The sequence below is a fragment of the Coturnix japonica genome, chromosome 1 (assembly GCF_001577835.2).
Source record: "Coturnix japonica isolate 7356 chromosome 1, Coturnix japonica 2.1, whole genome shotgun sequence".
Classification (NCBI taxonomy): Eukaryota; Metazoa; Chordata; class Aves; order Galliformes; family Phasianidae; genus Coturnix; species Coturnix japonica.
In genome coordinates, this window is record NC_029516.1 from 24,180,242 (window position 1) to 24,205,381 (window position 25,140).

The following is a 25,140-nucleotide window of genomic DNA, read 5'->3' on the forward strand; positions in this document are numbered from 1 at the left end:
CGGCGGGTCTCTGCGCTGCCGCCGTTTGGGCCCCGGCGCTGCCCGTAGCCGGGGCCTCAGCCTCAAGATGGCGGCGGCGGCGGGAGGAAGTTGGTGGGACGCGTGTTGAGGTGAGTGCGGGACGGGGCCACGGGCCGCGCGGGACCGAGGGGTTCACGGCTTAAAGCCCCGGGGCGCCGCCCCCTGCACGGAGCGGCTGCTGCGCATCGGGTTCCAGTGCCGCCGGGTTGGCTCGGCGTTGGACGGCGGGTGCCCCTCACACGGTGCCGGCAGTCGGCGGGGCCTGCTACGAGCTGCGCTACGTGCTGCTGCTTCACCACGAGCGGAATCGTTATTGTGAGGCTTGAGCCTGTTCCATTAGCGTGTTAATGTAACGGCATTTTTCTTCTTGTAAGTCGCTTTTGCTACAAGTACGTGCAAAACTGGGAGAATGTGGCAGAAAATGAGATCCAGTAACAGGCTTTGGGGGGTTGGACTCGATGATCTCTAGAGGTCCCTTCCAACCCCTACAATTCTGTGATTCTGTGAATTCAATGTAGGTAGGCCTCACCCAGGCTTGTAACCAACGAACCACCCTTAATGCTACTTTAGGTGTAATTTGTTTTTCTTTCTTTCTGCCTAATAGCAGCACAGTCTGTTTTGGGAGCACTGTGCTTTTTTATATGGAAAAGCTCTTGAAGAGTTGAGTGTTTGAAACTGTTTTCAGGCTCCTGGTTCTCATAAGTCTGCAAACTCAAAGAGTACTTTAAAAAGAAATGTACATGTTCCATTTACGTAGTATCTGTGCTTGATTTGATCAACTGTTTAACATCAAAGTGGCATCTTGAAACACAGAGGCCATTAGTTTGAGGTAAAAACCAAACTTTGAGCTATCCTTTGTTCTAAGTTTAAACACAGATGAGTGACAAAAGCAGCAAGTAGTTATATTTTGAAGAATAAATCCAATATAGGAGTTCCCCACTGGATTTGCTGTGTTACAGTGGTAGCAGCCATCAAACATCAGTGCTGAGAGTTGGAAGAGAACATGAAATTATTCCTCTGTGTTTGTGGCTCGAATGAGGGCTAACTGCAGGCTTGGTGTGGAGGGAGGGAGTTATGTGGTAGTTTAATAGATGGCTTGAGTTGTCTACCAAGTGAATGCTGGTTGTGTTACTAGAATACAGGAGTAAGCACAGAGCTGTAATATCTGATATGTTGTCACATATCAGATATGGAAACATGATAGCTAAATTTGGGCTGTGCGATCTGTGTGAAGCAGAGAACAAATGAAACACTTAGAGGCACTTGTATTAATGAGTGAGAGGCAAAATATTTCTAGATCTTAAGTGTCCAGACAGTTATGAATTCAGTTTATATATCTAAATCATTAACGAGTACTGTGAAATGCATTGCTGAAATCCAGAGAACTCACAAAGCATCATGTATTAGCCGTCCCTTGTGAGTAGTGTGGGAATCAAATGTTGTTTCTGCATTTAGAACAAGATAAGTTCTCAAGGGAATTCTAATTATGGAAATGAATGATATTGTTTATGTGTAAACTTGGTAAGGTTAAACACCAATTGGATTGCAGTAGTTCTCGTGTTTCAAAATTGAGTTCAGACCAGGAAGAAGCATGTCCTGTAAAATACTGGTGATTTCTAGTGAGATCTGCAGAGATCTCACCTAAAATACGACCATGGGTTCCCAGGCTGAGTTGGAAACGATGAAGGTGATTATTCCCCTCTACTCTGCCCTCATGAGGCCCTACCTGGAGTACTGTGCCCAGGTCTGGGGTCCCCAGTACACGGAAGATGTGGAGCTGTGGGAGCATGTTCAGAGGAAGCCACAAAGATGGTCAGAGGGCTGGAGCACCTCTCCTACAGGGAAGGAGTTGGGCTCGTTTTGTCTGCAGAAAATGATCTTGTGTCCTTCCAGTGCTTAAAAAGAGCTTATAAGAGAGGGAGACAGACTTCTTACATGGCTTGATAATTATAGAACAAAGGAGAATGATTTTAAACTGAAAGAGGAGAGATTTAGGTTAGATGTCAGGGAGGTTTTTTTCGCTGAGGTTGCCCTGGGAAGTTGTGGATGCCCCATCCCTGGAGGTTTACAAGCCCAGATTGGATGGGGGCTCTGGGCGGTCTGTGTGATCCAGTGGGTGGCAGCCCTGCCTGCAGCAGGGGGCTTTTAAGGGCCCTTCCAACCTGAGCTGTTCTGTGGTTCTACATTGAAAAGAAAACCACGGCCATTAAATTGGTCTGGGTAGGAAGAGTTTGCATTCTAAATGCAGTGTTTATCTTGATTGTTTCATTCTTCTTGTTTGTTTTGTGGGGAAAAATGTCTCAGAGGTAAAACTGAAAGCATTGAGTTTATATTAAAAAAGACTGAATTTTATCTCTGAATACCGGGAGTGCCAAATCAGTTGATAAATGAAATAACTGTTCCCCCTTCTGAGAAGTGGAGATAATGATAATTGCCTTTCTCGTGATTTATTTTGGGTTGAAGCTTGTTAACTGATTGTGAAGTTCTTTTTGTGATCTCTGTAGCTATTTGACTGGTTAAAAGAAGACTTTCCAAACATACTGAGAAGATTTAGTGTAAAAGCAGAACTTAAAAATGCCAGGTAAAGTAAAACTAAACTGTGAAATATTTTATAAGGTAATGGATATAACAGAAATGCTTTGGATATCCATAGATAAGCAATATAAACACCCAGTACATAGTTCGCGTGGCAAAACTGCACTGGCCAGGTTTGGTTTAAATTTTTTCTTGTTCAAATTATGAAATAAAATTTATGTGAAAACAGTGTTATGTTTTAATAACTATGTCAGTTTGAATGACTGCTGAGAGGGACCTGGGCGTCCTGGTGGACGACAGATTGACCATGAGCCAGCAGTGTGCCCTTGTAGCCAAAAAAGCCAGTGGCATACTGGGGTGTATTAAAAAGAGCGTGTCCAGAAGGTCGAACGAGGTGATCCTCCCCCTCTACTCTGCCCTGGTGAGGCCTCATCTGGAATATTGTGTCCAGTTCTGGGCTCCCCAGTACAAAAAAGACAGGGATCTCTTGGAAAGAGTCCAGCAGAGGGCCACTAAGATGGTGAAGGGCCTGGAGCATCTCCCCTATGAGGAGAGACTTAGGGAACTGGGTCTGTTTAGCCTTGAGAAAAGAAGGCTGAGAGGGGACTTGATCCAGGTTTATAAATACCTGAGGTGTGGGAGCCATAGTGGTGAGTCTGGTCTCTTTTCAGTAGTGCGTGGGGATAGGACTAGGGGTAATGGGATGAAAGTACAGCATAGGAAGTTCTGCACGAATGTGCACAAGAACTTTTTTACGGTGAGGGTGACGGAGCACTGGAACAGGCTGCCCATGGAGGTGGTGGAGTCTCCTTCTCTGGAGATATTCAAGACCTGCCTGGATGCCTACCTGTGTGACGTGGTGTAGGGAGCCTGCTTTGGCAGGGGGGTTGGACTCCATGATCTCTAGAGGTCCCTTCCAACCCCTACAATTCTGTGATTCTGTGACCTTGAAGAACACACTTGTCTCGTATTCGTTTTGTGTTTCAGATGTTAAAGGTATGTGTTGTGTTTATGCTGTACACTATTAAAGGGAGTTAATTGCCACTAACGTTCTTTAAAATTTCTCTTCCAGGAACTTCAGTGATTCTGGACCGCTGTTGCCGAAATGATACTACAGAGAGCAGCTGTCACATTGAATTTGTTGGATGAAACCCAACTATTTTCTTTCATTCAAGTGGGTAGAACCCCCTAACTGCAGTTTACATGTGTGGGTCACTGCGTTACTGCGTTAGTCATTGTCTCTATGCAGCAATGACAAGGCTGGAGGAAGCAAACAGAGAAGTGAACATGCATTCGTCAGTCAGATATCTTGGCTATCTTGCCAGAATCAACTTACTGGTTGCCATTTGTATGGGCCTTTATGTCAGATGGGAAAAAACTGCAGATGCGCTGATTTTGGTAATATTTATTCTCGGACTGTTTGTTCTTGGAATTGCCAGCATTCTGTACTACTACTTTTCAATGGAAACAGCAAGTTTGAGTCTCTCCAATCTTTGGTTTGGTTTTTTGCTCGGCCTTCTCTGTTTTCTCAATAATTCTGCTTTCAAAAACGATGTGAAAGAAGAAGCTACTAAATATCTACTCCTTTCTGCCATCGTTTTGAGGGTATTATGTTCTTTGGTTGAGAGGATTTGTGGATGCGTCCATCATCGCCCGACTCTGCTGACAACAGTTGAATTTTTGGAGCTAGTTGGGTTTGCAATTGCCAGCACAACTATGCTGGTAGAAAAATCTATGAGTATTATTCTGTTGGTTATGGCTTTGGCCATGTTGATTATTGACTTACGTATGAAGTCTTTTTTGGCAATTCCAAATTTGGCTATTTTTGGAGCCATCGCATCCTTGCTCTTTTTTCCATCGCTGATTATTCCCACAAACCCTTTTGCCTTGGCCTGTTTCTTCAGCTGCCTGATTTCGGATCCCCTCCTCGATGTCTACTTCAGTGGACTTTCGGTTACAGAACGATGGAAGCCCTACCTGTACCGTGGTAAAATCTGCAGGCGGCTTTCTGTCATCTCAGTTGGAGTCATTGAACTTATCTTTTTCATTCTTGCTGCCTTCAAGCTACGGGATTTGGATCTCTGGTACTTTGTGATACCTGGTTTTTCTATCTTTGGAATTTTTTGGATGATCTGTCACGTGATTTTTTTTATAACTCTTTGGGGATTTCACACAAAGTTAAATGACTGTCATAAAGTGTACTATACCCACTGTGCAGAAAACAACAGCCTTGACAGAGTTATGGCATCTAAAGGAATGCGTCACTTCTGTTTGATTTCAAAACAGCTGGTATTTTTCAGCCTTCTCGCAACTGCTGTTTTGGGGGCAGTTTCTTGGCAAGTAAGTAATAATCTCTTTATTTTGATCTCCCTCACGAGAGTGTCCCTGAGAACTGCTGGCTTCTTAAAATTCTTGTGTCATTTGGCGGTGTTATCAAAGCTTAGTAATTCAGTGTTGGAACCTTTGGCTTCAAAAGCTTCCTCTTCTGATTTAATGCTTTGTGTTGCCTTGACTGTGGCTAATGAAGACAACTGGAAATTCTTCATGACCAGAATGGGAAGTTCAGATTGTGTTTCCAGGGTAAAAGAAGTATCTACCTGCTTACAAAATGATTTTGCCTCCAGATTACTCATGCCATACAATTTGTTTAAAAACTAAATCACTGCGTCAGATCCAACTAACGCACACCCTATTGAGGACTTTATTTTATGGACTGCTTTAATAGAATCAAGGTATACCTTGGTTTTTTAGAAAGCATTTTTCAATGGTTTTGCTTTGTATTTAACCATTAGTGGGAAATGAGGGGTTTGATGACAAACCAGCAAATGGTTGGTATGAGTGATGTCAGTTTTTATCCTTTGTTAGGAGCATCAGAGGTTAGTAGACAAGCTTGCCACAAAGAGTAGGAAGTTTTGCTTTTTCTTTGAGAAGTATTAGCACGTATAGCTACAGTGCCTGAACCTGCAGGGAGGACAAAAGAACCCCAGAACATAGAGAAGAAATTTGTTCGGAATATATTTCTCACATCATCCACCTGGATGAAACATTTGACACTGTATTATGCAACATTCTTGTCTGTAAATTGGGGAGATGTGGGTTTGATGGATAAATCACTTGGTAGATAAGGAATTGATTGGATGGTTGAGCTCCAGGATCTGATGTTGACAGCTTTGTGTTCAAGTGGAGACCTGTTAGAAGTGGTGTCCCTGAGGGGTCTGTATTAGGACCAGCACTATTTAACGTCTTTGTCAGCGATGTGGACAGTGGGATTCGATGCATCCTCAGCAAGTGTATGGATGACACCTCAGCAAGTTTATGGATGACACCACACCAAGTGGTGTGATGAAGGTGATGTGTTAGGGAGAGGGGATGCTGTGCATGCTGTCCACAGGGATCTAAACAAGCTCAATAGAAATGAGCTCATCAAAATAACATGAAGTTAACCAGGGCAGGTGCAGTTTCCTGCGTATGTGTTGAAGCAATCCCATGCACAAATGCAGGCTAGGTGGAGAATAGATTAAGAGCAGCCCTAAGGAGAAGGTCTTGGGGGTGCTGGTTGATGCAAAGCTCAACATGAACCAGCAGTATGCACTTGCAGCCCAAAAAGCCAACCATATCCTGGGATGCATCAAAATAGAGGTGGCCAGCAGGGCAAAGGAGACGAATGTCCCCCCTCTGCTCTGTCGTTATGAGCTTCTGCCTGCAGTACTGCATTCAGCTCTAGCCTAAGAAGGATGTGGAGCTGCTGAAGCAAGTCTAGAGGAGGGCCCGGAGAATGATCAAAAGCCTGGAGCACTTCTCCTATGAAGAGAGGCTGAGAGAGTTGCCGCTACTCAGCTTGGAGAATAGAAACACCCAGGAAGACCTCATTGCAGCTTTCCAGTACTTAAAGGGGGACAACAGGAAAGAAAAGGGTGGGACCCTTTATCAGACAGTGTAGTGATAGGAGAAGGCATAACAGCATTAAACTAAAAGATGATGGGAAGAAATTCTTTACTCAAAGGGCGATGAGGCCCTGGCACAGCTACCAAGAGAAGCTATGGATGCCCCATCCCTGGAGGCATCCAAGGCCAGGTTGGTCGGGGCCCTGGGCAGCCTGAGCTGGTGGGTGACAGCCCTGCCCATTGCAAGGAGGTTGGAATGAGGTGGTATTGAATCTCCTTTCAAGCTCAAGCCATTCTGTGATCCTGTTTACAAAAGGTGAAAGTGCTAATGCACTGAAAGAAGTGAAACAACAGATGGGGAAACAAAGCAGTAAATATAGAATATCAGTGTATTAATACTGTTGAGTTCCATATTTTTTTCTTCTGCAGATGATGTGATTCTATGATTCTGTGATTCTTATTGAGCAGAATGCAGATCTTTAATTTTGGTATGCCAGATGACTGCTTCAGTAAAAGCAAATTTCTCACAATCTCTCAAACTTCTTTGCTGGTTTCTTTATCTTTGCTCTACTCCTTTAATATTCTTTGGTTAATAATTACAGAAATGGATCGGCTGGAGTTTCTCCCCCTGTTTGTACTCAGTTTGTATAGAACAGATGAGCTGTGTAAGTAGACCAGGTAGCTGAGGGCGGTGATTTATTGTGGTGGCTTCCAGTGCAGAGCCCTTAAGGGCTGGCTTCCCCCTTCCCACCAATAAGACTAAAGTGTTACAGCCCTGCCCTCAAGAGTGCTGCTTTGTGAGCATGGATTGCCTGCATAAGCAGGGAGGGTTGGATTCAAACTCATCCTGTTACTTTTTTCTCTTTGTGCTGATAATTCCTTGTTATTCTATTTTTTTTCCCATCCCCGTTGAGCACCCCAAAATAACTGCAGCTGTTACATGTTTGATAATTCTCAGGCCTCTCTAATTCTGGGGAGGTGCTGTTGTGCTTGGAAATGCTTTGTGCAGGACATTTCACAAGAGGCAAGCTGACGATTCAGCTAAAACCTTAGCATTTTTGGCTGAGCTCAGTTTCTAGCATCCTGTGTACGTAAATAAGATAAGCTGTCACTCATCACCTCTGTCTGATGGGTTGTATATTTACCTACTGAGTGGGAAGAGGAGTAATCGTAGTGGCAGAAATGGAAGGCATTGGACCACATACTCATCCGGAAATACGTTTTTATTATAATATTAATTATTTTCTGAGATAATCTGTTGACATTTATTTTAGTATATTTGTGTTTCTTGCATTGTGTGTTTACAGTAATGAATTAGTTTAAGATTATGGATGCAGTTGTCTTAAGCTAAAAGCATTTCTGTTTCAGAGGGGTGATGTTTGCCTCACAGATACATCACGCTGCCTATTTCTTCTGCTCTCAGAAAAGGCTGTGTTTTATCAGACCTGGCCAGAGCGTGGCTTAATAAATGGATACTTTGGTAGTTACAGGAACTGCAAGAAGCTGTGCCTCTTCAGAATCTTCCTGGGTAATGTCAGCTTTCAAAATAATTAGGTGTAAGAAAGCAATGATATATCAGCAGACAATTTACCAGTATAAATTGGGCTTTATATATTGTTTGTGTTGTAGTTTTTAGAAGCTCTTGCTCCAAAAAACCACAAAAACCTGCTGATGTTAGTATGTAATAGGAAAAGATTTTAGGGCTAGATGCCTTCCCATCAGCTTAATGTTTATTAGTGTTCAAAAAAGCAAATTAAATACTGGAAATTGTTGGGAAAGAACTAAAGGTATTCTTATGTACTGTATAAATCCATAGCTTCAACATTTTCGGTAATTGAATAATTCTTCCTTGTCATCCAGTAGATAAGAGAACAGGAGAAGGTTTGCAGAAGACTGATGAAATTCATTAGAGACTTCAAACAGAAATGGCTAAATGAGATTGCATTGGTATGAAAATGAGCTAAGTGGGAATACCAAAAAATAAAGTACTGTGCATATCAGAAAGTAAGTTCCAGCTCAAAAGCTGATGAGAGTCAAGTTGGCATGAGACAAATTTGAGGCAGACAGGTAGGAATAGTTCCCTCTACTGTCAGGTTAGCTTGGACTTAGTGCACATCACAGTGTGCACTAAGTGGTCACTGGGGCTCATGGGGAAACTGGATGAATTAATGGGGGCACATTCTCTGAGGCTTCTGTTCTCATAAGAAACTGTATCTGGCTTTAGGAGCAAATATGCCACCAGTAGCTGGAGTACTCAGGAGACATGAACGCTTGTCCTTACAGTCTTACCTATGCATCCGGTTGGACTCTGCAGAGACAACGTTCTCCTAGATAGACCTTTGGTGTCGCCTAATACAGCCAACCTTACATTTTCATGTCATGCTATTTGCTTCTGACTCAAGTAGGATGGAAGTTCTGTTAGCCATGGACCTTTCTTTAAGGGGAATTCAGCCCTTGCAATAAGCTTTGGGCTGTCTCTGTTTCTGGGGCTTTGGGATGTGCTTAGGAAGAACTAAGCAGATTCTCTCTCCAACAGATCAGACTTGAAATGTGAAGAGTCTACGTGAAGTCAGAGAATTTGCTCAGGAAGCACAAGAAATGTAAAAGTAATTTGTTAAAGGTGATTGCATTCAAAAATTGAGTAGCAGGTTTTCAGTGGGACTTAATGACATGGTCTGCTGCTGAGAATAATCCCTGCTTTTGCTGGAAAGGAAGGACACCTTGACCTGTTAGTAGAAACCCACGGAAATTTTTCTTGCAAAAAATCTGCAGTAAGTGTTCTTCACTGCCTTTATGTTTCTGTAAATAATTTTAGTCAGATCAATAGCCTCTTTAACTCCAATAGCACTTACTCAGTTCAGCAATTACTCATGTGCCTGTCTGTAATTAGGCTCTTGGTTGGAACAGAATCCAGCAGAAGACATGCAAATGACTCAGACATTACTTCTTTCAGATGCTAATAAAATGATGAAAATATTACACTTGATGGTCTTGGAATTTGCAAGCAAAGATCTGGGGAAGGTTTGGAGTCTTTCTCAGAAACTAAAAATCAGATTTTTAAGTTCTGTATGCCAAGGTAAGAGCACGGTTTTGCTGAACTACTGGCTGAAGAGAATTATTATTGCTGGTAGACCTGTATTTAGTATTACCAAGAGAAAAATGAACTCTGTCAGAGACAGGTAAAGTAATGGAATGAAGTACTTTCAGTTCACTATTCTTGTTTTTAGTGGACTTGATGGGTTAGTAAAATAATAATATCCATTACATATGGGCGCCTCTGGTGGCGCAGTGGTAGGAATGCCGTGTTGCAACACCGGAGCCCGGGTTCGAATCCCCTGTGGCGCAAGTGGTAGAAGTGCCGCTCTGCTACACAGGGGCTCGAATCCCGGGGGTTGGACTCGTTGATCTCTAAGGTCCCTTCCAACCCACACCAGACTGTGATACTGTGAGTGTGATGTGAGTTCTTGTACTTGAATTAGCAGTAATGTGAACTCCATTTGTTTGTAAAAGAAAAGTTAGTTTATTGTACATGTGAGTACTTTCTTGTTTGGGGGAGAGTTAAGTGTTTTTATACTCTTAGTGCTGTGTGACCATCTTGCAGAAGGGTTTGGAAAGCTCGGTTTGCAGCGCTCCACGTGTTTTCTCCAGTAGCCACACCATTCCTGCTCTTTCTCTGATCGCCTTTTATCCCTCAATAATGTGCCTTACATAATTGTCTCACTGTTTATTTACAGACTCATTACTCAGCTTTTTGCAACCCCCTTATTTCCTCTTTCCCCACCGTTTCACCATCTTATCAGATAGATCCCAAATCCCACTTGCTCATTGCTAATCCCTTCTCAAACATACTTGTTACCAGTCTTTACCTGTGCCATGTGTGCTCAAGCCCTTCTTGGCTACCCTCACCCCTGGTCCCAACCCAATGGGTACAACGTGGTGCCTGCCCACAGCCAAGGTGCCCTCATTCATGGAGGGCACCCTGGAGCAGCAGCAGAGCTCTTGCTGCTCATCACTGTATCTGTTTTGTCTGAGGAGGATGGCTGAGGATAGAGTTCAGATGAGCCTGGGTGCTTCTGGTAGCTGAATTAGGCTCAGCCCTGAGCCTAGTGTAATAAGGAGTGATTGGTTCCATTCTTCCTGTCGTGCTGAATGCATCCCAAGCTGAAATTCAACCCTGAGTTAATGTTCCTGCTCCGCAGAAGTTTGGTGAAATGCTGGAGGGTAGCACTGGTGTGTTAACTCTGTGACAAGATTAAAAACTATCTGTTGTTAGTCTGAAGAGTCTGATTTATGTTAAAGCTTTACTGTCAGTCTGATTAATTGCAGATTTCAAGTTTTTGTATTCAAAAAAACTCAGAATTCCAGTTGATATGCTTTTAAATTGACAACTGTTTCTGGTTTTGTTGTTACAAACACATGTTGGCTGAGAGATGGGCTTTCCTATGATTAGAGCAGAGATCAGGGGTGGGACACAACGCATCAAATCTGTCTGACAGTGCATGTGATGGCTGTTTTCTGAAACCATCTTTTTTGTTTTCCCAGTTCTGTTTTGTTAGTCAGAAGCAATGGATTATTTATTGTTCTCCAGAGACTATTCTTTCATTAAATAGTTTGTTGTAAAGCTGTTACTTCTGGTAGCTGAACTTCACAAATTCTGTCTTTTAAGTTTTCTCTCTTTCCAATAGAGTACCTCATGTTTTCATTTGGAATAAGCTTTCCTTCATAGTTGAGTTATCAAGTTATTCTTTTTCTCCTGGAGTGTATCTGGTTTTGTGTCTGCAGAACCACTGGAGAGGAGCTCAGCAGCATTACTTGTTTATTTCCCTGTAAGAACATGCACAAAAGGGATAGGTAAAACCAGAGAGCTACTATTCATCTTGGATACTGAAATGCAGAGCAGGGTTTTTCCTTACAAATCTACAAATCCATCTTTGTAAGCCTCCTCGGTTGTGTCTCTCTGGTGCAGGTAATCCCGGGCTGCCTGCTCTGGGTGGCCCTTCCCAAGCAGGGTGCTGGAGCACATAACCTCTAGAGGACCCTGCCAGCCTCACCATTTGGCAGCTCTGTGATAATCTGAGCTGACATCTGCTTATGAATTTCTATTTAATCAGAAAGGCTTTTCGATGAGTCTTTGTAACTGGCTTCCGATTTAATTTAATGCTTCTTTATTTTTTTTCTTCTTCCTTGTTGTTTTCATCAGTTGTATGTCACTAATGCTCAGTTGTGAAATGCTTTATTGGAATTGTTTCAGTGGTGGTTTTCTCCTTGGGAATGGAGTCGTCCTATCCACAAATATAAAATAGGATACTTTGGATACAAGGTACCTATAATTTCTGGTGTTTCAACAGAGTTACATTTAACCATAAAATTGCTTTAAAAGCTAAATGAAGGCAGAGGATTGTGCTCCTAGCAAGTCTCACTCATCTTTCACTGTCTGTCATTTTAGTAGCCAAAGGCAAGAAGTATTTTTAAACACTTCTCTGCATTATTTGAAAGGAGAATGCACTATATATTTACTAAATATTCTAGAGAAGAACGAAGACAAATGCAAAAACCAAACAAAACCACCAAAAGCCAAGAGATAAAAAAGCTTCTTATGATTTCAGTGGTAGTGCAGAGATGGTCCCTGTCCTCTGCTTGCTTTTTGCACTGTCTGGGGGCAGTGGGCACTTGCAGTACAGAGAGCTGCTTTGGGCTGAGATTGCTTGAGCCGTCAGCAGCAGAGTGAGAACAGGCTGAACTACTGAAAGAACAAAATCCCTTTCTGGCCCCACCTGTGAGCCCACAGCCATCTGCTCCTTTAAGGGCAGTCATCAAAACCTTTGGATTTAGTTAGTCTCCTCTTGGCATCTGAGCTGCTATCTTAAAACAGGGACCCACCTTAAGACTTACATAACAATAATTACTTAATTAGATTTATTTTTTTCTCCTTATTTTCAACAATGCAAGTTGAGGTTATGCTATAATTGTTACACTGTGGTTTGGGGAAATTACTCTGAAAATCCTTATGATCTGACACAGAATTTGAGAGTTGCTTCATAGGTGCTTTGGTGTACTTGCTGTGAGTACTTCCCACCTCCTAACTCACCCGGTGATCCTGACCTGCTGAGCAATAGGCATAATTGGTAAGGAATGTTTCTGGGATGATGGAGATATCTCCTGAGATGGCTGAGAAAATGGCACACATAAAAGTGATTATGAATCTCCTATAACGTACGTGCATTCAGTAGGCAGGCATTGCTCCTTATGGATTCAAATTATTAGCACCAGATATAAGATCACATTACACCACGCGGAATCTGATAGCTTTATTATCAAGAGAATTATCACCTTTTACAGCCTCTATACTGATTTTCTTGCTCAAATGTTAGTCAGTCACAGCATATTACACACTTTTCTGATGAGGTGTGCAGTGCTGCAGGTAAAGGGAAGCTCTCCTTGGTTACTGATGGCATGGTAGAATGTCTGCTCAGCGTCATGGCCTCGCTCTTCAGCGCTAGAAACTAGGTAAATAAACTTCTCATTGGTAACAAATTCTTTAAAGCTTAGTCAGATCTGGATACAATTTTATAGTGGTTTCAGGTGGTGGAATTTGAGAACGATGTTATCAGTTGACAGTTATCAGTTATTTGAGAGCAGTGCTATCAACTATCAGTTAATAATGTTATCAGTTAGTTATCAGGTCATATCAGATTCTGGTGTTTATTTGTGGTAGGTGTATTGCTGTCACCATTTCAAGGACTCTGGTGAAATCCTATCAGAATTACAATGGACCACTATTTAAAACTGGGACATTCAGAAACCTCAGTATCTTAGGGCTGGAAGCACGGGAGATGAGTAAAGCTTTTCTTTGGAAGTTATTCAGTGTTCTTTAAAACTGAATATTGTTGCACAAGCACTGTGCACCAGTGAGAATGGAGTTGGTTTTGAATTTCATTTTTTCAGTTTGATTTATATTCCAAATTGTGATTTTTTTTAATTTTTTTCTGCGTGTTAAGCTGAACTACCAGTTATATCACTGAAAACGTTAAATAGAAAAGCACAACCCAGGTTTAAAGCAAATATTAATGCTGTACATTTATGCAGAGAGCACACATACAATAAATGTGATGGGAGGCCGTAGACAGGAGGCTGTTGGCATGAATTTATTTCCTTTGCTGCAAAATGAACACGAGTACTTGATAATTTTAACGTGAGCATTAATGTTCTTGGTTGGTTATGTGTTATATCGTTCTACCTTTCCTAAAGCATTTTATGCCTTATTAAAGCCAGTCACATCATATTTAAATAAATAAGGGAAACCTGAGGCTGATCTGCCCCTTGCTGATACCTGACATTTCAGCAGACTGTTTTTATTGTTCTGATACTAGTGGCTGCAGCTGAGTTTTGGAACCGTACCTATTTCATTGAAGTGATCTACTTTTCACTGTTACTGAAGTAATCCTTTCCAAAACTGCTTTTTAGCTACAAAACAGGAAAATTTCATGTAGAATATCAGCTGTGTGAATCCTATGAAGTCCTGTAGTAGATTTTCTTGTGATACCTATGTATCAAGATACATAAAGAATTGTCTTCAAAAGACAATAATACAGTATGTAATAATTGCAGTAATGTTCTTAATGTGTCTTTGCGCAACACGTTAAATTGTACCCTGCTGTGGAGATACATATGAATAAGGGATTTTATATATATATTTATTTAGGATTAAAAAGTAAGAATAGTGTAACAGATATTTTCAATGCTGCATTATAGTACATTGTCATCTTGTGCTAGGTGTATAATATTGTGTGCAATATTTTACTGATCAAGTCCCAATCCTGCTGATATTTACAGAAGTATTTCTTTTGTACACATTAATTTTGTGGCATCTGATATCACTACGTAAATGGGTAAAGCTTAAGCTATGATTAGGGCTTTCAAACCTAAATCCTATGCTATCGGTGATTTCAAATGCATTCTTTTCAGAAGAGTGATCCCTGCTTACCACCAGCCTTCTTCCCAGACCTCCAAATTGACCTTTCCTTTGTCTTTAGTGTACACACTGTTTAATGTATGTGTAAAGATCTAAGTATTCATTGCATAGAATAACTCTCATTCCATGTTATGTTTGATCAAATACAGGGAAAATACATTAAAACTGTGTACAGGAAGAACTTTTCATGCAATACCTAAATCTATCTATTTTCTTTCTAGCCAACCAATGGGATCTTCATGAGTGTATTTCTCATTGTTCTGCCCCTGGAGTCCATGGCTCATGGGCTGTTCCACGAGTTGGGAAACTGCCTGGGGGGAACGTGTGTCGGGTACGCTGTTGTGATTCCCACCAACTTCTGCAGGTATAGTTACTGTGTGCTTCAACTTCACAGTGGTGTAACTGAATTGTTAGAAAATAGAGGCAGTCCAGTGCTGTTACTTAGGTACTTTTGTATTCCTTCTAAAAGAACGAGTAACTAACTCCACTGGGTATCTTGAAGGACCAAATATCTTGCTGTTACAATTAATGAATAGCTTCCATTTTGGAATCCTGAGGCTCTTGCATTACCTATTCAGGTACATATACCCACACGTTTGAATATACTTGGCTTGTTCCAGGTACAGTTCATCATTTTCTTAGAACTTTCATTTTCTAAGCTGTGAGCACTGTTGTCTGAAATTTACTTCTTAGGCTGAAAGATGAGCATTCAACCAGCACACGCAAGTGGGTTATTATATCTGCATAAGGGAGTACCATATTGCATAAGGACTATTTTGGAACAGAGATACGTGAATTCAAAATACCAGAGTAAACTGTGACTTGCATTTCTTCTAGTCTGTTGCTGAAAACTAGTTTGCTTGATATTTTTTGTGCAAACCAGCACTCATTTTTCCTGCACCCAGCTGTCTGTGAAGAAGTGCCTTTCTGAAGGCAGGGCTCTCTCAGTGGGACTTGATGAAATAGCTGGAGCCTGACATGTTCACATCACTGCTTGTCTTTACCCAGCAAGTTCAGAGTGCGGGCAAGAGTGAATCTAAGTCCAGAGACACTATCTCTCTTTCTCCCTGCTGGTCAGCTGCGTGGGGCTGAGTAAAGGCTCATACTTTGAAGTGGAGAAAGTGTGACAAAAGGGAGGGGAAGATAATGGCTCCTCACTGAAACACAGGGTTTCGTATTGTTTGTAAACTGTTTTTCAAGTTAATTTGGATTTACAATAGTGGAACTTCATTGCAGAGAAAATATGCCACAGGAAGAAAAGAAATTGCCAATTGCTGAAAGTCTGCTAAACCTGAGGTAATTATTGATCGGAACTGGTGTTTTCTTCTCTTTAGTCCCGATGGCCAGCCAACTCTTCTTCCACCTGATCATGTGCAAGAGTTAAACCTGAGGTCTACAGGCATGCTTAATGCCATCCAAAGATTTTTTGCATATCACATGATTGAGACATATGGCTGTGACTACTCTACAAGTGGACTGTCCTTTGATACCCTTCACTCCAAGATCAAGTCTTTTCTTGAACTTCGGACTGCAGATGGACCCAGACATGATACATATATTTTATATTACAGTGGTCACTCACATGGCTCTGGTGAATGGGCACTGGCAGGTAACTTCTGTGCATTTCTGTTGGTAATTTTGGCATTGATATATCATTGAATTCTTGCTTTAAAAAATTCATAATATGTTGCAAAACTTTGAAGTCACATGATCTTATAGCCCAGAATAGCAAAGAAACACATCTTTAAAGTACAAGTTCATGTGAGCTCCTAGCAGGAAAGAATCACACACACAGTGAATCACACAGAATGGCCTCAGTTGGAGGGGGCCACAAGGATCGTGAATGTCTAACATCCCCCACCACATGCAGGGCCAACAACCTCCACATTTATTACTAGACCAGGCTGCCTAAGGCCCATCCAGCCTGGCCTTGAACACCTCTAGGGACTCTTCCAATACCTGAAAGGTGATTACAGCAAGAGCGGGGTTAGTCTCTTCTCACTCTTGACAGGTGATAGGATGAGGGGAAATGGCCTCAAGTTGCAGCAGGGTAAGTCTAGGTTGGATAAGAAAAACTTCTCTACAGAAAGCATTATTAAGCCCTGGAACAGGCTCCCCAGGGAGGTGGTGGAGTCACCATCCCTGGGTGTGTTTAAAAACCATTTGGATATGGTGCTCAGGGACATGATTTAGCAGGGGGCTGTTAGAGTAGTATCGTTAGGTCATGGTTAGACTCAGTGATCCCTAAGATCTCTTCCAACCTGTATGATTCTATGATTCTGTGATCCACAACTCTCTGGGCAGCCTGTTCCAGCACCTCACCACTCATAGTAAAGAACGTCCAACCTAAATCTTCCCTCCTTCAATTTCAAATCATTTCCCCTTGTCCTGCCATTATCTACCCTTGTAAAGGGTTGACTCCCCTCCTATTTATAGGCTCCCTTTAGGCACTGAAAGGCTGCAATGAGGTCACCCCACAGCCTTCTTTTCTCCAGGCTGAACAAGCCCTGATCCCTGAGTCTGTCTTTGTAGGGGAGGTGCTCCAGCCCCCTGATCATCTTCTGTCATTTTTAGTATTTTGTCAATTTGATAAAAACCTTTTTGCATCTATCTGTTCTTGCAATTGTTGGCCCTAAATGTATGCTTACAAGTTTAAATAGTTTCTTATTCCACTTACAATTTGAAGAGTAACCTTTAAAGATCACTTCTTTTTATTCCAGCAAATTAATGTGGAAAAGACAGCCTCCTGCTTTAACTACAGTTTTCCCCTGTACTTTGATGAATATTTGCTCACTGTACTGAACAAACATAATCTCTTCTCATTTCCTGGACATGGCAGAGCCAGCATACTTACAAGTGAATCATACAGTGTTCTGTGTGTCACTGTGACAGCTAGGCTGTCACGAAGGACTGCGTGTGTCCTTAAGATATATTCTGTGTCTTATGAAATAGAAAATTAATAAAAGCTGATACAACCACACTAGAAAAGCAGCCCTTCAAACACTAAGGAAGCCTTGTATCCTGAAAAAAATGAAGGTTTGCTGTGGTCCTAAAGCTTGGGAGTCATTGTAGGTAAAGTGTAGCCTCAAGATTACAAACCATTTTCCTCCCTTTTGTCCCTTTTTTGATCTCTCTGATTTGTGCTGTTCTACATCAGCTGTCTAAAAATGATTGTAAAGTAAACCTGTGAATCTCTCACATTGGTGGTAGGCTTAGCCTTGTTCTCTTGCTGTATGGAACTGGCCTTCTGATAATTCTGTGTGCAAAATGTGGATCTTGTAATGATAGCTCTGACCCAGGGAGAAAACAGCTTTCAGAATTAGTTTTCATGGACAGCACTGTGCCTGTGAGCTGCTGGCTGCTCATCAGCCATCTACCAGGATATGGGCTCTTGAACAGAGTAGACAGGTTTGAGCTTGGCGTACGGGCATGATAAGCTGTTCAGATACAGGTCAGTCTTCTTTCTGAGGCCAGACACCTGTTTTGGTGCAATTCCACTCCTGAACTATTACACCTGCTGAAGAGCAGTGCGTATTTTTTTCTCAAAGGCTTCATCTGTATCAGTAAATAAAATAAAAAAGCCGCAGTAATAGTCACTGAGTGATGTAACATGGTGTGTGCCAGCATGGCAGAATTACTTCTCTGAGAATAAGGTGGCTGCATTCAGGAGAGCAGCTGCCACCCCATATGATTGCCAAGCCTGTCCACACACTGTGTGGAGCCTGCAAACTGCACAGCTCTGCCTCCTGCCAGTGCTCCAGCCAGCAGCATAGGTACCATTAGTTTACTAGGGTATATATGACCAAACACTGATGTAGAAATTTAACAGCATCTAGATCATGACTTACATTTGGCTGGCATGGAGCAAGGAGCTAGGCTGTCTGTGCACCTGTTCAGGTAGCTGTAGCCAGTACCAAACTCTGTCTTTACTTTCTGGAAAACAGACAAGGTAACAGTTGCAATAAAGTTTTCTGCAATATGTAAATGCAGTGATTTTCAGCCCTTTTAACCAGTTCCTTTTCAGTTATCTTTCCAAGCACATCTTCAGTTTCTACTTGAAGATAATGTGTAGTCATATAAAGAAAGGGAACAGACAGTTAGAACTTGCCTTGAATACACTTTGGGATTAGTTTCCTATTGTGAGAGTTAGATAAATTATGGGGTGCAACTCGATAGTCCATTCAGACAGCACTGCTTCTGTGAGTAACCTGGAGTATAAACTGAAAAGATGAAGGGTGTTTGGTTATACGGTGGTACAGCACGTACTTTGTACTGGGCAGTGGCATTTTGTGACAGATGGAACATTTGGTCATTAGCTCCTGTAATGTGTACCATCCTCTGACCTCTGGAGAGGATTAAAAAGATGGTAACAAGGAAATACATCATTTGCATCTAATAGAAAAAGCAATGTCTTTCTCTTGACTTATGCAGCAATAATGCACAGCAGTAGCAGTGTAGTCTGTGCTTTCTAATGACATCTTTAAAAGAAGCCTTTCTGAATTTATTCAGTAATGATGTTTCTCTGTAGTTGGAAGGTGGGATGTAGCACAGTGGTGTATAAAAAAACCTGTTAACTAGTCATGCATAAGGCATGAGCAGTCAGACGACCTGGGAGGTCATGTTCTTCCTAGTGAATGCAAGGCAAGAGCTGGGCTAATCAGACTTCATCTCTGCTGCTAAAACTGTCAGCCCAGCTGCTTGTGAAACCTGCCTGAGCCAGATGTGGCCAGATGCATAGATTTCTCTCACAGTTTGGTGCCTGAATCTTGTGCTGGACATCAGTCTGTGTTGTTGAGGTTAGTAGGACTGGAAGGGGAAGGTGTGTTTATGGATGAAGGATAAGGTGGTTTTCTTCAGACAGTTGTAACAATTATATTGTTTTTAAATCTCCTGTTTCCGTGCACAGTTACATTGAAGTAAAGTTTATTTATAAGCCTTCCAAATGTTAACAAATAAATTTTTACTGATAGCTGGCAGAGGGGGCTTACCTAGGAAAAACAAAAGGAAGCTGGCTTCTACACAAGTCTCTATTGTAAATACACTGAAATACAGCAATCTGGGGATCGTGTACCAAGGTTAAATTACTGTTGTAAACTCTTAAGGTTTTCTTTGGTACTATTTTCTTGCCAAGTTTGCATTCATTTTAGTGAAAGTTGTAGCCCTTTAATTTTGATTTTACTTTAACTGCAGTGTCGTGCTCAAAGCTTGAACTCCAGGCTATTAACTTGAATTACTTCTTTTGTCACCCCTTACAGACAGAAATGTGAATGCTGGAATATGCAGCTATTGTGTTTGAGATTCATTTGTGCAGTTCAATTCCTGTTAACAAGATTTTAAAGTTTGCTAAATGTACTTATGCTACACAATGAAAATCACTCTGGAATTGAAATACTGCTATTTTAAATCATATTTTCCTACTTTTCTCTTGTAAGTCATCTTAATTATTTTTTTTAAAGCAAATGCTTTCAAATCAGAGTGTTTTTGTTGTAAATCTGTAGTTCCAACCTCCAACATGTAGACATCAGTTCCTTTCATTAATAATCACTGTGGAGCCAGTGGAGTTTTATTCACTTGTTTGCAAGATGTTTCCCTTAAACACTTGAGTAAGTAGTTCAGTTTTCAAAGGTACATAGATCCTGCAGTACCCCTTACACTTAGGCAGAAGGAATCCCCATCATAGGTAACTTTATTTAATACAGATGTGCTCTTTCAAAGCAAAGCTGGAGCATAAGCTGAGATGGAACGTGAGAAGTTGTGACACTTGAGTTGCGGGTGTGTCAGAATCCACAGATAACGTCCTGCAGAATTTGCTGTTTCTTCGTGCTGATACTAAATGTGTTTTCCTTGTGGCAGGAGGTGATGCTTTGCGACTTGACACACTTTTGGAGTGGTGGAGAGAAAAGAACGGCACCTTTTGTTCTCGACTCATCATTGTTCTAGACTGTGAGAACTCCCAGCCTTGGGTCAAAGAAGTAAGAAAAGTAAACGACCAATATGTCGCAGTGCAAGGAGCAGAGATGGCCAAAGTTGTAGATGTTGAGGAAGCAGACCCACCACAGCTTGGAGACTTCACCAGGCAATGGGTTGAGTACAACTGTAACCCTGACAGTAACATCAGCTGGTCAGAAAAGGGACGTACAGTGAAAGCAGTGTATGGCGTGTCGAAGCGCTGGAGTGATTATACTCTGCACTTGCCAACAGGAAGTGATGTTGCCAAACACTGGATGATATATTTCCCACGTGTTACCTATCCATTAGTGCATTTGGCAAACTGGTTTTGCGGTCTCAATATGTTCTGGGTCTGTAAAGCATGTTTTAGGTGCTTGAAAAGATTGAAAATGAGTTGGTTTCTTCCCACAGTGTTGGACACAGGACAGGGCTTCAAACTTGTCAAATCCTAATTAGGAACCAAAGAGAAAATGAAGTGAGGGCTCTGGGAACTTCCTCACAGTTTTATTTTATATGACTGTTTTCTTTGAATAAATCTGCTGCACTCACTTTGTTCGGCTCTTTGAGCAGCTACAGTATATGCAACAGTTAGAAACTGCAGTCTTAAACAGAAGAGGGTAGGACTATAATATTTGTGTTTTGTTACTGGACTGTATATACATATGTAAGAGATTTAACAAGACCATGCATCTTGGCAACAGTTTGCATGTTCATATGTGCTATTTAAAGCAGCCTTTGTTCAGAATGAACAGCGTGAAAGACAACAGCTCATAAGAATGTTAGAGAATGCCTGTCTGTCATTTATATCACTGTAGGATCCAAATACAGGAAAGGAAGCAAGCTAATATTTAAATCAAAATATATGTCCTTGGAGTTATTTGGCGGGTTCAAGGATATTATAGCACTGAGCCAAAATTAAAAGAGAAGAATGAAAAAATCATTGTAGATAAGTTGCAAGAGTCTTTATAGTTTTCTTTTTTTACGTCTTCAGCTCCCACCTCATTCTCTACTGCCATCAGTGGAAGAAATTTGTCAGAGGAAATCGGATAACCACGTGGTATTTGATGGAATAAAAAGTGCATAGAGAGTTCTTTCCTCAGTGGTCAGGGTGATTCTGTGTTTTTCAGGTTCATACTTAGTGGTATTTTTGTTCTGAAGAAACTAAGACTGGGGAGGAAGCAAACCCCAAGGAATTTAACCAAGAAAATAGTCTATAGATAATAAGTGGAAGTACAAGTGCTGCCTTGCTTCCTCATTTATCTGCACCTAAATCCTCAGTCCTGTAAAATGTTGAATCCAGGATTAGACCAGTGAGCTCACCCCAAAACCTATCAAAGCCATGAGCAAGCAGTTTATCAGAAAGATTATTCTCTTAAGCTAGCACTGAACCTTGAATATTCTTTAACTCTGCTTTCCCAGCCACAAGGTGCTGGTCTTAATCCTTCCTGTTAAGTTGGATGGGACTCCAGAAAGCCTGTCCCAATGCTTTTCAGAGAAGCTGCGTAGCTTTTTTGTCTTGTTTGCATAAGTACAGTAAGTCAGGAGTTAAAGGACTAAGCCACTAAGACAGTAAAATTGGTGCTGTTACACACATGCACAATCCAGAATAACTTGTTTTTTTTCCATCAGTATTTTATTAGAACTTTCAGGTGGTAGATGGCACAGCAATCGTATTTTAAATTAAACACATATTTTTAGGAGTTCTGTAAGTCTTTGTTTTGAAGGGCTTTCCTCATTCCATTTGACCTTCTTAGGCTGAGATTCTGCTAACTGATATCTGTTAGTAACTCATGAAAATAAAGTTTTATCAAATGATGAGATCTGAAGTAGCCACAGTAATTTGCACCCACCCCCCTTTTCTGCTTCTCCATCTCTGAAAAAGTGGAAAGTGGATAAAGGAATGAGATGTGAAATTTGACATCCTACTAAGGCTCAGTTCTACTTCTTTGAGCCACTGGTACTCTGTCACCGAACGCAGAGGGGTGAATGGAGAGTAATGGCACCATCTCGCTTCATGTATGCCATTTAAGTTCCTAAAGGGAGACTCTGGGGTATGTATTGTCTTATTTAAGTTGCCTGAAAATTAGACTTGCGACCTGCACTGCTCCATTGCTCATTAGCAATGAGGAATAAATGTTCCTGGAGAAAGACTCATTTGATCTGTTTTAGGATGAAGCAAAATTTCCACTGGTTGTGCCTAATGGTTTTGTCTTGTTTTTACTTTCACATGCCAAAGGTCAAGCAGACAAATCCTTTACTTGCGTTAAATAACTTTAGAGCTCTTCTGTTGTAGGTCATCCTCAGGAGCTTCGTTGGGTATGTAAGCTCCTCACTCATGCACCTAACTTGGATACTTACAGTTAGGCTGAACAGCAACCATCAAGGACCGGCACTACCTCTTCTGCAGAAGCCTTTCTCAACCATACCTCTGAGTGCGGAGAAAAGAAGTTTGCAATAAGGCAACTGCTTGGCCTGTAAACTATCATTATTTCAGTAAAATTGATCTGATTATATCATAAACTGTTCCGAGTGGAGCGCTAATTAAGATGAAGTTTTAACAAAGTTCCTTTCCAGCAGTACTGTAATAGTTGATAGTTGGCCTGTAAGCATCTGAAAATCAAAACGTTTCTCCTTTTTATTTTGGAAAGGTTTTGAACACTGGCGTTTCTGCTAATTGCAACAGGTGCATCCTGTTTTGTTTGTACCACTGTCACACTGTTACGACTGTTAACCTGTATCTTTCTATGAGAGGAATGGGAAAGCTTGGGATTTCAGACCTGTTCTGAATCTTTGAGCATCCTAATGCGAATGGTGTGTTTTGCAGTGCGATCACACATCTATTCTTGTACAGAACAAAAAACATTTGGTGCTGATCTCTTGCCTCAGTTTATTAAATGGTTTCCAGGATGTTTATCAGACTTAGATTTTCTATAGGACAGACTGGGCGGTTGTTAGCAGTTTGTTGTATAGTAAATGAGGAGTCAGCTCTTTGGTCTGCTACAAGATTCTTCACAAAACAGATCATGCATCCTCAGATTTCTGGTTTTCTTGAATTTGTAACACTTTTAATATCAAGGTATTCCTTCTTTTGACTTGTATTAATTGTTTTTGACAGCAAAGGCATGGTACAAATGCCACTTCAATCGAAAAGATATGTTTACAGCCATTTAAAACTATGAGGCCTTTTATTGGACAAAGAGACTGTATTTTATGATTCAAAACCCAGGGTGCGGGTTGATGAGCCTCAGGATCTCAGCAGTATTAACTCACCACCTGTACACCATGGCCCATGTTCCCAGGTGAGGGCCAGGTGTGGGCAGAACTCTGTGCAGCTGCCTCTGCTGATGCACATCGCTGCTCTCTGCACCTTGAGAACACACCAGCAGCTCCACATGGCGGTGGGCATCATCTCTGTGCTGTGCCCTGCGTGGAGTGAGAGAAACTTAAACCCAGTTCCAAAGAATGTTACCTATGTTGTCATTTGCATACAGGTTGTTTTTATTGGGGGGGACAGGCTCAAGAATTTATTATATGGGTTGAGCAGGTTAACTTGTGGTCTAAGCTGAACTTTGTTGGGTTTTTTGAGGTGCTTGTCAGAAATTTTGTTATAAAGGTTGCCGTAAGTTTGTATCACAGCAGTAATTTTTTGTTGACTTCTCTTCATTTACCTCCTGTACAGGATCGACATTGCTCAAACATAGAAATGCACTAAATCCTACAAACATGAATCTTTAAGAGAGTTCACATCAGAACTTCACAATGTTTTTCTCTGAATGAGTGTGGGGCTGAGGCCATCGTCTGTATTTTTTTGCACTACCAGAGTTAAGTATTTGCAGCTCATTGTGCTTTTTATGCCTTGTGGTTGTCATTGTCCTGACCTTCAGGTCAGGGTTTTCCTAGAAATAACTTCATCCATTTCAGGAAGTTTTCCCATTACTTTGCTGAATCCTGCTGACCACTGTGCGAGCTGTAAGCATCTCTGTCACCAGCAGTGGACGATGTAACTGGGTTAGAGTTCTTGTTTCTAAATACCTTTCTGTGGGAGGATTTTTACTGGACATGCTGATTTTAGATCTGTAAATAGATGTTGTGTGTGTGTGCATATTTGCGACATTACTTAAATATATTTTGCTGATTTGGATGCTCATTTCCATTTTGTGCTTCTTTGATCACTTCCAGAACTTTCCAGAATCTCCGTGCCCTCTTGAATTACGTCTGTGTGCCTGCAGCTTGTTTTAAGGTGTTTCTTTAGTTAGAAGATAGAGCAGCGATTCCTAAAAACACTCTGAGGATTATCTGTAGTTTAACGGTTTAATTGTAAGGATAAATGTTTGCTTAAATTATTAACACACCTTTCCCCTTGTCCTTTTCAATAAGATCTGACTCTAAAGGTAATGAAGGTTCCTGTCTGAGCTAGATGAAGCCTGGGATTACAAAGCAGAGAGAAACTGTGATACCGTGTAATGCTGAAGAGGTCAAATCTGCACAGTTATTCCTCTCAAAAGCTGCTGGGGAGGTTCTTGTGCTCGCTCCTCTTGAAGCAGTCTCAGTGTTTCTCTTAAGCTGGGGCTGGGCGGTGAACTGCAGAGTGGAGACTGCAGGGGAAGTGCAGGAGAAGCAGAGCTGTATAGAGTCAGTATGAATGTTCAAAAACCAATCCTCCTTGAGTGCTGTTACATACTTGGGCTGGAAAATAAGTATAACCTAAGCATACTTACTAAAGAGGTTTTACAGAGGCCATTACTGTGCTACAGTTTAAAACACTTTGCAAATTAAGTG

General features: G+C 41.4%; 1 protein-coding gene across 4 annotated transcripts; it reads left to right on the forward strand.

Annotated features, from left to right (window-relative positions):
* TMEM168 (transmembrane protein 168) lies at positions 1-24,508 on the forward strand. Of its 4 annotated transcripts, none has more exons than XM_015853916.1 (6): positions 1-110; positions 2,526-2,602; positions 3,629-4,896; positions 14,634-14,776; positions 15,747-16,021; positions 20,266-24,508. In XM_015853916.1, the coding sequence occupies exons 3-6, from the start codon at positions 3,760-3,762 to the stop codon at positions 20,811-20,813; spliced, it is 2,103 nt and encodes a 700-aa protein (XP_015709402.1). In that variant the 5' UTR covers positions 1-110; positions 2,526-2,602; positions 3,629-3,759; the 3' UTR covers positions 20,814-24,508. The 4 variants fall into 4 exon arrangements, with proteins under 4 accessions (XP_015709402.1, XP_015709395.1, XP_015709411.1 ...); XM_015853925.2 differs by lacking the exon at positions 1-110 and adding an exon at positions 174-390; XM_015853909.1 differs by lacking the exon at positions 2,526-2,602 and having other exon boundaries at positions 2-110.
* The last annotated feature ends 632 nt before the right edge of the window (positions 24,509-25,140 follow it).

Bases quoted from the DNA above. Each gene is read 5' to 3' on its own strand.
- TMEM168 (XM_015853916.1), top strand. From the start codon at position 3,760: ATGTGTGGGTCACTGCGTTACTGCGTTAGTCATTGTCTCTATGCAGCA. The intron at 14,777-15,746 runs GTATAGTTACTG...TCTTCTCTTTAG, and splicing joins ATTCCCACCAACTTCTGCAG to TCCCGATGGCCAGCCAACTC. The intron at 16,022-20,265 runs GTAACTTCTGTG...TCCTTGTGGCAG, and splicing joins TGGTGAATGGGCACTGGCAG to GAGGTGATGCTTTGCGACTT.